Source organism: Mustela putorius, unplaced genomic scaffold, assembly GCF_011764305.1.
Source record: "Mustela putorius furo isolate JIRA1106 unplaced genomic scaffold, ASM1176430v1.1 tig00003869_pilon_pilon_pilon, whole genome shotgun sequence".
Lineage (NCBI taxonomy): Eukaryota > Metazoa > Chordata > Mammalia > Carnivora > Mustelidae > Mustela > Mustela putorius.
The window spans coordinates 26,963,751-26,976,213 of record NW_025422021.1 but is presented as its reverse complement, the minus strand read 5'-3'; the positions used below and the strand labels follow the sequence as shown (position 1 = coordinate 26,976,213).

The window sequence follows — 12,463 nt, the reverse complement described above, 5'->3', positions numbered from 1 at the left end:
TTTCCACACTATATATCATGAATGATAAAATTCAAAAAGAAATACACATACTTTGCAGGGGTTTTTTTCCACATAGACACTTCCCACTCTAAAAGAAGGATACTTATATTTTTAATTTAATTCCTTCTCCATTACCTCAAACTCACTGGAAAATTTTTAAAAATCCACTGGAAGACATTTTCAATCACCTAGGTTTGCTTAAAGGGAAAAGTTTAAAATGTGAATACAGGGATGCCTGGGTGGCTCCAATGGTTAAGTATCTCTCTTTGGCTCAGGTCATCATCCCAGAAGCCTGGGATCGAGTCCCCAGTCAGGTTCCTTGATCAGCGGGGAGCCTGCTTCTCCCTATACCTGCTGCTTCCCCTGCTTGTGTAGCCCTCCTTCTCTGACAAATAAAATATTTAAATAAATAATAAAATGTGAATTTAGAGAATAGAGGGCAGAGAGAGAGTCCTTTTGCTCTTCCAATTTATTTTTAATTTGATGCAACCCGGTAATGTTTACTGGGCAGGGGCAAAAATCAATAAACAAAATTGCTCTGTCCTTCTAACAGTCAAATATTCATAAACTCCTAAGGAAAAAAAAAATGACTCAATCTATTTGACAATCCCTAATTTTAAAGCCTCAAATTTTTACCTCAGCAGGTGTTTTCAGATCATCCGGTTTCTCCCAAGTAGACTGTTTTGTTTCAGTATTGTAGTAGTAAGTCCTTCCATCAGGTGACTTATGCTCAGTCCACATTGATTTCTAAAGAAAAAAAATTAAAAAAAATTTCAAATTATTTAATAGCGTTATGACAGTGAGTATCAGTTTTCATTAGTTTCATTAACATTATACAAAGAAATTAGAAGTATAAAAACAAGCATACTTTTCACAGTTTAAGTCATTTAGAATAATTTACCAGTGTAAGCAGTAGGGACAAAACTGAAAAAATAGACTATTTTAAAAGTATTTCAAAAGTGACATGGACGTATTGATGTTTTAGAACATCTCTATATTTTACAAAGTATCTCAGAAGTATAAAGATAGGAATGTTTCTCCTAAAAATGGTAATTTTGTAACTAATGCACAAAGATAATCTATATGCAACACAGATTATTTTAGCTCTGCCTTATAGCTAAAATATATGAAGTAGATGCTAATGTTATATTAGGTGGATTGATCATGAGCTCAATAACTTGAATATTTACATCAAGTTGGACAAAGCTCCAGACTGACATGCCATAAAGATGCAGCTATCGAAACTAGAAAGGACGGATGTTGGATGATAGAATTTAATAATGAAGGTGAAATTTAACAGTGATAAAATGTGAATCTAAATGCCTCAACACAAAATGGGTGAGAAAGTTTTATGTGACACTAGTTTGATACAGAATATAAGCCCACTCTTGGACCCAGAAGAACTACTAAGAACCTACTAAAAGTTGTTAGTAAAACCTCAGGCATCAATAAAGATGATGCCTCAAATAAATGCTGGTTTGGAGTTACAAGGTTCCCATACATATACACATAAAATAATAATAAAAGGGGTAAGAAGAAACGTTGAGAGGTGACAGGTGTCTGTGGTCTTGGTGGTGACTATTTTCAGGTATGCATTTATTCATCAAATCATCTGGTTGTACACATTGAATATATACAGTTTCATATGTCAATCATACCTTAATAAAGAGTTTTTTTTTACAAAGTTCATTTTTACAAGGAATCACGAATGAATTAATTACTGAATGAGATCAAAGGTATTAAGTTCAGTTCCAGGTACCAGATTATTTAGATAGTAACAAAGTATGCTTGAAAGAGGGTTAGAGAAGATGTATATATCACATTTCTTCAAATCTATGACAAAACAACAACAACAAAAAAAAAATCTATGACAAAACATTATACATATCTCTAAGAATGAAAAAGTAAAATCATCTTCGAACTATTACATACTTTTTAATACTCAGATTTTACGATACACTTCTTAAAGACATATATGTCTTAGACACTGATTTTTATCACAATTCAGTTTTTTTGATAAGTACAAAGGCAAATAAAATAGTTAAGCTGTTCCTTAAACTTCACACTAAGACCATTTTTTATATGAGAGCTGCCAACATCCATTATATTCCACACATCATCATCCCCTTTGCTATAAAAAATATTGGTAATGCAGCATTTATTAAAACAAAAACAAAAAACTAAAAATCACCAGCGCTTGTCCTTAACTATCTTCTAACCGTACTTAAAGATGACCTTCTTTTTCTTCCTCATCAACTTTATTGAGAAATAGCACATACCTACTTTTGATTTCTGGTTTGGGAATATGACTCAACACACATCATTTCATTGCTTTTTCTACCCTCTCACCATAGTCATTTTATCCTAAGCTAACACGCTATGCCGTTACTTCAAGAACTTTCTTTCAAACCACTGGAATTCATTCTTCTGATGTTGGCACTTTTTGTTGTTCAGTCATATACAACTAAGTCATAATTGCTGCCTGGAGAATGGAGATCATAAGACACAATGGATTATAGGATGAATCTCAATTTTAGACACATTCAATAGTCAAACTAAATATGCTAAGTGATATAAGGAAATGTGGTTCTGCAAAACATGGGGATGGAGAACAAGAAAAGGTGATTTAAGGACACAAATTAATGTAATTTTCACACAAGTAGATGAGGGAAGTTTTTGTAAAACTTCCATGAAGAAAACTGGAGTTATTGTGAAGAAGGAATTATAAACAGCCATTTGAATTCAAAGAAAAAAGCTGATAAAATTTGAGCTTTCTGATAACAAAACATTTGTCTCCTCTTATACAGATTGATTAAGTTATTGACGTGACTATTTACAAAATGGACTCCGCATAGTATAGCAGGATAGTTAAAATAGTTCAAAAGGTATGTTAAATTCTTTAACTTATTCTAACACTGTGTGCAGGATAGGACAACTACAATCTCTCTGGAGCAAACATTATAGTAACTGCTGGAAAATCTTTAGCTTGCTGTTACTTTAAAATCTAACCAAAAGGTGATGTGATTTAGAGATGTATGGAAGCTTCAACTGTATGAGTATTGCTTTATTTGACAAAGTAAATCCTGCTAAGGAAGACAGAGGTTTCTATTTCTTTCATATATATATATAGAATATATATATATATATATAAAATCTTAAAAGATATCAGTAGCATCTCAGAACTGCACTAAAGAGAAAATCTAAGTTCCAAAATTATATTTAAACTTCCCAAGTAACATCTGCTAAAGAGCACTCAGAAAAGAGGAAGTTCACCAGAAACAAACTCATGAAAAGATGTAAAAAGGGACAAAGGACACTTGGACCAAATAATAGGGATAAAGATGAGAAATGTACAAACCAGTAAAATAAACAGTAAGAAATTTAGTATTCACTAGTTATTATTTTATTTAAGCCTTACAGCTATATGACAAAGCAGTATGAACAGTATCCCCATTTTTCAAATAAGAAAACCAAGGTTTAGGAGGGTTAGTAAACTGTTCAGAGTGATCCAGGAAGTAAAAAAAAGCTAGAAATAATTCAAATTTTCTTCTACAGACCATATTTTACCCACACAAATGTTGTGTCAAAGATACTATATTCAGGACAGTCTAGATGTCAATAAGGACAGATAAATTTCTGATCTACCAATGAGTGGTAAGCACTGTTAATTGCTTTATATCAATTCCCAAATTAATTGTTAACAACCCTGCCAAGGTAGATACTATTTATTATCTCTCCTTTATAAGAAGAGGAAACAGAACACAAGAAAGTACAGGAACATGCCCAAGGTAACACAGCTGTCTCGTGAGTTCATTACAACATTGTCTTGCGTACCCACTAAGTTCCTCTTAAAGAGCAAGGCTTCAACACTTGGCATTAAGAGAAACAGAAACATTTCAAAAAGGAATATAAATTCTGTACTAATGCCTTAACTAATATAACAAATCTACTTATAGAAGTCAACTCTGAAGAAAATTATTTATCTGATAAGTTTTTGCACCTTCTCCTTATATATATCTAATCTGCAATTTAAAATAAAACTGTACCTTGCTTCTGGCCAAAACTAGTAACTAATATTTTACAAGAAAAACTTATAAACAAATGAACCTTAAATGCTGAATATAAGATGAAGAATGCCATGAAATATCAACAGATATATGAATAAACTAGCAACTGTAAAGTTGTCTTATGAAGACAACTAAAACATATGACTTAGGCAAATAGTTACATTAAGTACAGAGTACAGCACAGTCTAATCGAAAAACTTATTTTCCTAAAAATTACTCTTTTTTAGTAACAGACCTTTCTGTGCAATAAACAAACGCTGCCTATAAAATATTTAGACTGTCCTTGCTTAATCAGAGAAAACCTAACAAAGACTTAGATGTGTATTCTGAATGGATCAAAACCAGGATGTTATTTTTAACCATAGGTGATTTGCTTTGAGGACTTTTAGGAACAATTAAGATGATCCCTGCACTGGAATTTTAGTATTACTTTGCACTTTTGTCACAGATGATAGCCTTCCCCAAATTATTTTATTACTTTGACAGTTACTGTATTAAGAAAAAACTGTCAACACAAATGGCAGTCCCGGGGAATCAACCAAAAGTCAGCATTTTCACAAATGATAAACTAGAAGCATAAATTTGCAAAGTAAGGCATTAAAAAACTATCATCCTTAATATACAAAAATCTATTACAATCAATAAGATAATCTAATGGAAAAATAAACATGACCATTAATACAACTCAATACAGATAACATAATTAGATATTCAACTTCATTAGTAAATCAAGGAAGCATACATTAAATGAAAACTTTTTATTCTTCCTGTAAGTGACAGCTGAAAACTTAGTATAGATGTTAAAAGGGTGTGAAGAAAAGTACCCTGTCACGCTAGTGTTGGGAATGGAATTAGAACTGGTTTGCTGGCAAGTTACTGGTTCTCATCAAAACTGAAAATATAAACAAAAGAAAAAGAAAAGAAATACAAACAACCTCCTGATGCTGATATTTCACTCCACAGAATCTCGCCTACATAGTTACAAAGAGGTACAAGAATGTTCTCTACAGGATTACTTTAATGAGGAAAAATTGGTGATAATTCAACATCCACCCATAGGAAAATCATTCAATTAGGGTCGATTCATACTGTAGATTTATCGTATGGAGATCTGTTTTTTAATATAATAGAAAGTGTCTAAGACACAGTTTTAAATATAGAGTGAGACATTGTGATAAAGTACCAAAATACACACAGAAAATATTTAAAAGGAAAAAAATGCATATACATAATTATCAAGAGCTGATATACTTTCAGAGATCAAAAAGCTCGTCAACTGGGTAGTGAATAAATTCACTACTCAAACTATATAAACACATGTACATCAGATAAATATTTATACATACATGAGCATTTCTGTAGTAAAGTGTAAGTTCAACTGAATGAAACAAAAAAAACATGATTAAATGTAAACACTAAACAGGCAGAAAAATCCTCTCAACTACTATAAACAAGGAGAATTAAGAAAAAGTCCAAATGTAAATTAGCATTAAGGAAGAACATAATCATGATCAGAAGATTTGCAACCAATTCCCAAAATCTAGAGGAAATAATTTCCTAAGACTATTATAATTTGCCCTAGAAGAAACATATCATACATGAATATTCCAACTACTGTAGAAGCATCTGAAAGATACCCAACCAGATAATTTCACAGAACACCACATAAGCTTTAAAGAACACAGAATTATTACGTCCTTGTTTCAGGTCACAGGAAAAGATGAAAAGCTCTTTATTAATAATAAAACTCAAAAGAAAAGGTATCAAAAAAGAAAAGCAGGTAATGCTATTTATAAATATAAATCTTAAAAATTTAAATATAACATTAGCCAAGAAAATCCTGCACTGTATACACTCTGACCAAGTAGAACTGATTGTAGCAGTGCCAGGGTAGGTTAATACTGGGAAATCTATAAGAAAGTAATTATTTCCATTAACAAACTGGAAAAAAAAAAATCATAGGAGCACACCAATTTACTTGGTATGATCAAATCACATCCGGAAAATTACAATGGTTTGGAAGTATTAAAAAAATAAAAACAAAAATCCTAGAAACAACAATAAATGATAAAGGACAACTTACTGAAATATTATTTATAATATTTATATATATAATAATATATATTATTATATATAATAATAAATATTATTCTAAAGCCACTTGCATTAAAATCATGACCAAAAGGGGAGTGTACAATCACTGTATTTCAACAAATACCTAACAATAATGAAATGAAGTAACTGGTATATTTGGGAAAGAGAAATTCTCTTATCTTTAATTGGAAAAAAAAAGTATAATATACCTGGCTCTAAGATAAATATACAAAAATCTTTGAATTGACAATAACTCATTTGCAATAAAAATATGAAAAAGTCCTATTCAAAATATATTAAGTTTTCAGAAGGTAAAATAAACTAGAATGAAAACGAGGTACTTATATATAGTAAGATAGTTAAGAAGATCGGTAGTTGCTTGGGGCAAGGGGTGGAGGTAGGAGAGAGAGAGAACAGGTGGAGCACAGAGATTTTCAGGGTAGTGAAACTATTCTGTACACACGATCATGATGACATGTCATTAACATTTGTTAAAACTCAAAGAATAGGTAACACCAGAATGAACTCTAATGTAAACTGGACTGTGGGTAATAATGATGTGTCAGTGTAGGATCACTGATTTTAATAAACATTAACATCCTACACCCTAGTCCATGATATTGATAGTATGGGAGGCTGTGGGGGGTGGATATTAAGGAACTCTACTTGGTGTTCAATTGTGCTACTAACCTAAAATTGCTCTAAAGAAAGTAAATTAAAAAAAAAAACCCACTCTAGAAACCAAGAAAACCATACTACCCAATATGCTTTCAATAAAAAAATCAAATGAGAGGAGAAGAAAAAATATTGGGAAATGAGTTAAAAGAAAATCCTCTATGTCAAAACTTAAGCAACATAGTTAACTTAGTACAAAAAAAGGTCTAACAACCAAGAGCTAATAAGCACTCAAGAAGCTAGAAAAAAGGCAGCCGAGTAACCAAGTAGGAAATAAAGACAACAGCAGAAATAAACTGGATGGTCACCCCCTCCAAAAAATAAATAAATAAATAAATAAATAAATAAATAATGGCAATGACAGAATTCTAACTCCATGCTAAACAATTATTAAACCTCAACAAAACAGATAGATATATAGAAAAGCATAAATAAGAAATTAAAAACCAGAATAGTGCAATAATCACTAAAGAAACTCAAATAGTTATCTAAAACCTCTATACTCAAAAAGCACTAGGTCCAGACAATTTTTAGTTGTGTTCTATCAAACTGTTAAGAAGTTAAGTTTTGCGTCAGGGTACCTGGGTGACTCAGTCGGGTTAAGCCTTCAGTTCAGGTCATGATCCCAGGATCCTGGGATCGAGCCCCACACTGGGCTCCCTGCTCAGTGGAGAGCCTGCTTCTCCCTCTCCCTGCTGCTCCCCTACTTGTGCTATCTCTTTGTCAAATAAATAAATAAAATCTTAAGAAAAAAAAAAGGAAAGAAGTTTTGCATCATTTATGTAAACTGTTCTAAGGACCAGAAAGAGAAAGGTTATTATCTAGACACGAATAACCTAAATTAGCAAACTGAATTCCAAAGGAATTAAAAACACATGTGTGCACTACATATACACTCTTAACACACTTAATGAATAACTACAGTTCACCTTAGTAATGCAAAGATGAGATAACAGAAAATTTATCTGTGTACTTGCACGTTAATAGACTACAGAAGAAATACCATATGACCATCTCAGTGGATAAGAAAAAAAGCACTGAAGAATTTTAAAATTAAGTTAGTGGGGCACGTGGGTGTTCAGTCAGTTGAGCATCTGACCCTTTATTCAGCTCAGATCATGATCTCAGGGTCCTGAGATGGAGCCCTGTGTCAGGCTCCAGCCTGCTTAAGATTTTCTCCCCTCCCATTCCTCTGCTCCCCACCCCCCCCAGGCATCCCACCCAGCCCTGGCTTGCACGCTTGTGTGCTTTCTCTCTAAAAATAAAGTTCATAAATGACCTCTCTCAGCAAATGAGGAAAAGAAAAGTCAATTTGTAAGAGTTGTTTATCAAAAAAGTATAGTAAACATCATATTAAGTGGAAAATTCAATACATAATCCCTTTAAGAGAGGAAAAAAGGTAACAAAATCAGTTTATCATCACCGCTATTGCTCACCATAGTGCTAGAGGTTTTGTCTGACACAGTAAAAGTTAAAGGATTAGATACGAAGATTAGAAAAAAAGACGAAACTCAAATTTAAGCTCTCCTACAAGACAGACACAAAAGAACTGACTACCACGTTCACTGGTATGACTTAATATTATAAATACGCCTTCACAATCTATAAATTCAAGGCAACTCCAATGAAGATACCAAAAATATCTTGGACACCTGAAACTGAGTAAAAATTTTTAAAAGCTACCGTGCAGGTAAACAAAGAGACTGATAAAAATACTCAAATCATTAAAAGGGAAAACAGGTGAGCTACAGAGTAAGATAATGCTATTTATAGGAAAAACATTTCTATATATAAAAAACCTGAAGACTTCACCAAAAAACCCATTAGAAATAAATTCAATATGATACAAAAATCTGTTTCATATATCAAAATGAACAATCAGAAAGAAAAACTAAAGCAAAAAAAAAAAAAATACCCATATACAATTGAACCAAAAATAAAATACTCAGAGAAAAAAGTAACCAAAGAGGGGAAAGATCTGCACAAGTGGAAACTAGGACACTGATTAAATAAACAAACACAAATAAATGGAAAGACATTCCATGCTCATGGATTAAAAAAAATTAGTATTGTTCAAAAGTCCATACTACCAAATCCATGCAACCCTATCAAAATTTCAAAGGCACTTTTCAAAGAAACAGAACATACAATCCTAAAATTTGGATGGAATCACATAAAGACTGAATAGGCAAAGGAATGTGAAGAACAAAGCTGGGGGTGCCATGCTCCCTGCTTTCAAATTATATTAACAGGGTACTAAAATTAAAATAGTACAGTCCTGGCATAAACATAGACATATAGATCAATACGACAGAAGCAAGATCTAAGAAATAAACTCATGCATAAATGATTGATGAATTTATGACAAAGGAGGCAGGAATATATAAGAAAGGGCAGCCACATGAAAAAGAATGAAATTAGACTACTATTTTCCATCATGCACAAAAATTAGCCCAAAATGGATTTAAGCTTGAATGTAAGACTTGAAACCATAAAACTAGAAAAAAAGATAGGCAGTAAAACCTCCTTGACCATCAATCATGGCAGTGATTTACTGGATTTGATTCCAAAAGCAAAGAACAAGAGAGAAATAAACAAGTGGACTACATCAAATTAAAACCTCCTGGCACAACAAAGGAAATCATCAACAAAATGAAAAAAGTAACCTATTGAATGGGAGAAAAATACCTGCAACTCGTGTATGTAAGGATTAATATCCAATATATAATAAGCTCATACAACTCCACAGCAAAAACCCCCAAACAATCTGATTAAAAAATGGGCAGAGGATCTGAAGAGACATTTTTCCAGAGAACACATGGAGGTGACCAACAGACATAAGAGAAGATGGTCAACATCATTACCAGGGAAATGCAAATCAAAACCACAATGTGATACCACCTTATATTTGTTAGAATGCCTATTATCAAAAACAGGTAATAAGTGTCAGTGAGGGTGTAGCTGAAAAGGAAACCTTCATGCACTGTTGGTGCGAATGTAACTAGTGTAGCCTCTATGGCTTCTCAAAAAATTAAAAATCGAACTACCATACAATTTAGCAATTCTGCTTCTGGGCATTTATTCAAAGAAAATGAAAATGGTAACTCAAAAAGATAGATGTACCCACAGGTTCATAGCAGCCTTATTTACAATAGCCAAGATACAGAAATAACCTAGGTGTCCTTGGATGGATGAATGGATAAAGATATAGAATATATACACACACAAATGGGCACACGCACAAAGAGGAGAACTATTCAGCTATAACAAGAATGAAATCTTGACATCTGCAACAACGCAGTTGGACCTTGAAGGTATTACGCTAAGTGAAATAAGTCAAATGGAGAAAAACAAGTACCCTATGATCTCATTTACATGTAGAATCTAAAAAACATATAAAATCCAAACTCAGATATAGAGAACAGATTGCAGGTGGGGGTTCGAAATGGGTAAAGAAGGTCAAGAGGTACAAATTTCCAATTATAAAATAAGTAAGACATGGAGATGTAATGTACAGCATGGTGACTACAGTTAACACTGTGTGGCATATTTCAAAGTTGTTATGAGAGTAAATCTTAAAAGTCCTCATCACAAGAGAAAAAGATCTGTAACTATGTATACAGAAAGATGTTAACTAAATTTAGTATGAACATTTTACAATGTATACAAATACCAAATAAGTTTGTACAATCTAAAATGTTATGCCAATTATAACTCAACAAAAAAATAAACATGAAATATGTGAAGAAAAAAAGAAAAGAAAAACAAAAATATGTACACAAAAAATTTCATAAGCTTTTCCCAATATATGCATGTCTTAGGGCATATATTCTAGTAAGCACCCATTAGGGAGGGTGCTGTAGGGATAGGAGTGAAGATGAAAAAGTGAAAAAAATGTGTGGAATCTTCCAAGGATGAGTGACAATGACCGTAATCGGAAGAGTTTAGGTAACTCAAATTTGTGTACCTTAAATTTTTTTTTTTAAGGATGTTATTTATTTACTTGAGAGAGACTCTGTCTGAGATCATGACCTGAGCTGAAATCAAGAGCCAGCTGCCTAACCAACTAAGCCACCCAAAAGCCCCACCTTACTAAATATTAAAGCTGTTTTAATGGAGAAAAAAAAAAAGGTGTAATACTGGGTGAAAAATTAACAGATATGGACCAACAGAAAAGAAAACCCAGAAGGAGATGCCAGAGTACGTGTGAATTTAACTTATGACAAGAAAGATATTTCGGGGTGCCTGGGTGGCTCAGTCTGTTAAACATCTACCTTCAGCTCAGGTCATGATCCCAGGGGTCCTGGGATCAAGCCCCACTCAGTATGAAGTCTGCTTATCCCTCTCCTCTGCCCCCCATCCCCTCCTTGCCAACCCTGGCCCACTCATAAGCTTGTGCTCTCTCCCTCTCTCAAATAAAAAGTTAGGGAGAAATTTTATTTTCTTCTTTTTAACTATGTCTGCTCCTTAATCCCCCAAGCAAGCCTACATTATTTAAAACAAAAACAAAAACAAAAAACAAAACAAAACAAAAATCATAAAGCTATCACTGGTGAAAAATACAAACAGGCACTTTTAATGGAAGAATATCACATGGATATTTTATAATCATTCAACTTTAAAAAAAAAAAGAAAAAGATTTTTATCTATTTATTTGAGAGAGAAAGAGAGATCCTGCATGCCAGCAGAGGTAGGCGCTGAGATGGAGAGAATCTCAAGCAGACTCCATGCCAAGCTCAGAGCCCAACTCAGGGTTGGATCTCATGACCCAAGTGGAAGTCAGACACTCAACTGACTGAGCCATGAGGTGCCCCTCTAACCATTCAACTTTTAAAGCAGAAGATACAAGAAACTTTAAAATATTTAAATACAGTTCACAATTAAGTCTTTCCCCTCATATTTATAATCAATTAACAGCTTTTTGCATTTCCTTAACCATAATATGGGGATAACAGCTATCTCTCAGCATTATTTTGATTAAATGAGATTATACACACAAACTCTTCTTTCCGGGGTGCCTTGGTGGTTCAGTTGGTTAAGCAACAGACTTAACTTTGGCTCTGGTTGTGACCTCAGAGTTCTGAGACTGAGCCCTGCACTGCCTGTGTGCTGTGCGTGGAGCCTGCTTAAAATTCTCACTTTGTCTTCTTACTCCCCACCCCCCAAACCAGAAACAAACAAATGAGCAAACAAAAAACCCTTTTCTTGGGGCACCTGGGTGGCTCAGTGGGTTAAAGCCTCTGCCTTTGGCTCAGGTCATAATCTGAGGGTCCTGGGATCAAGCCCTGCTTCGGGCTCTCTGCTGGATGGGGAGCCTGCTTCCCTTCCTCTCTCTCTGCCTGCCTCTCTCCCTACTTGTGATCTCTGTCTGTCAAATAAATAAATAAATAAATAAAATCTTTAAAAAACAACAACAACAACAACAAAACTCTCTTCTTCCCACTGATCTTTAAGGAATTAAAACACAAAAAATCAAAGAAAACCTTGAGGTCAATGGGCATGGCTATTATCAATAAACAAAAAATAGGCATCTTTAAGTGAGGCTTTCAGACATGTATTATTTTCCCAAACATAATAAAAATCTGTAACAAAACACCATGTACAGAAACATTAGCAAAAATAACTAT

At 33.4% G+C, this 12,463-nt stretch overlaps 1 protein-coding gene across 8 annotated transcripts in view; it reads right to left on the bottom strand.

The window, feature by feature from the left end:
- PRPF40A (pre-mRNA processing factor 40 homolog A) overlaps positions 1-12,463 on the bottom strand; it is a 55,185-nt gene that overhangs the window by 23,648 nt on the left and 19,074 nt on the right. For all 8 annotated transcript variants that reach the window (XM_004743871.3, XM_013051934.2, XM_013051938.2 and 5 more), the window contains exon 6: positions 637-747. In XM_004743871.3, the coding sequence (XP_004743928.3) occupies positions 637-747 (111 nt within the window). The remainder of the gene's footprint in view (positions 1-636; positions 748-12,463) is intronic.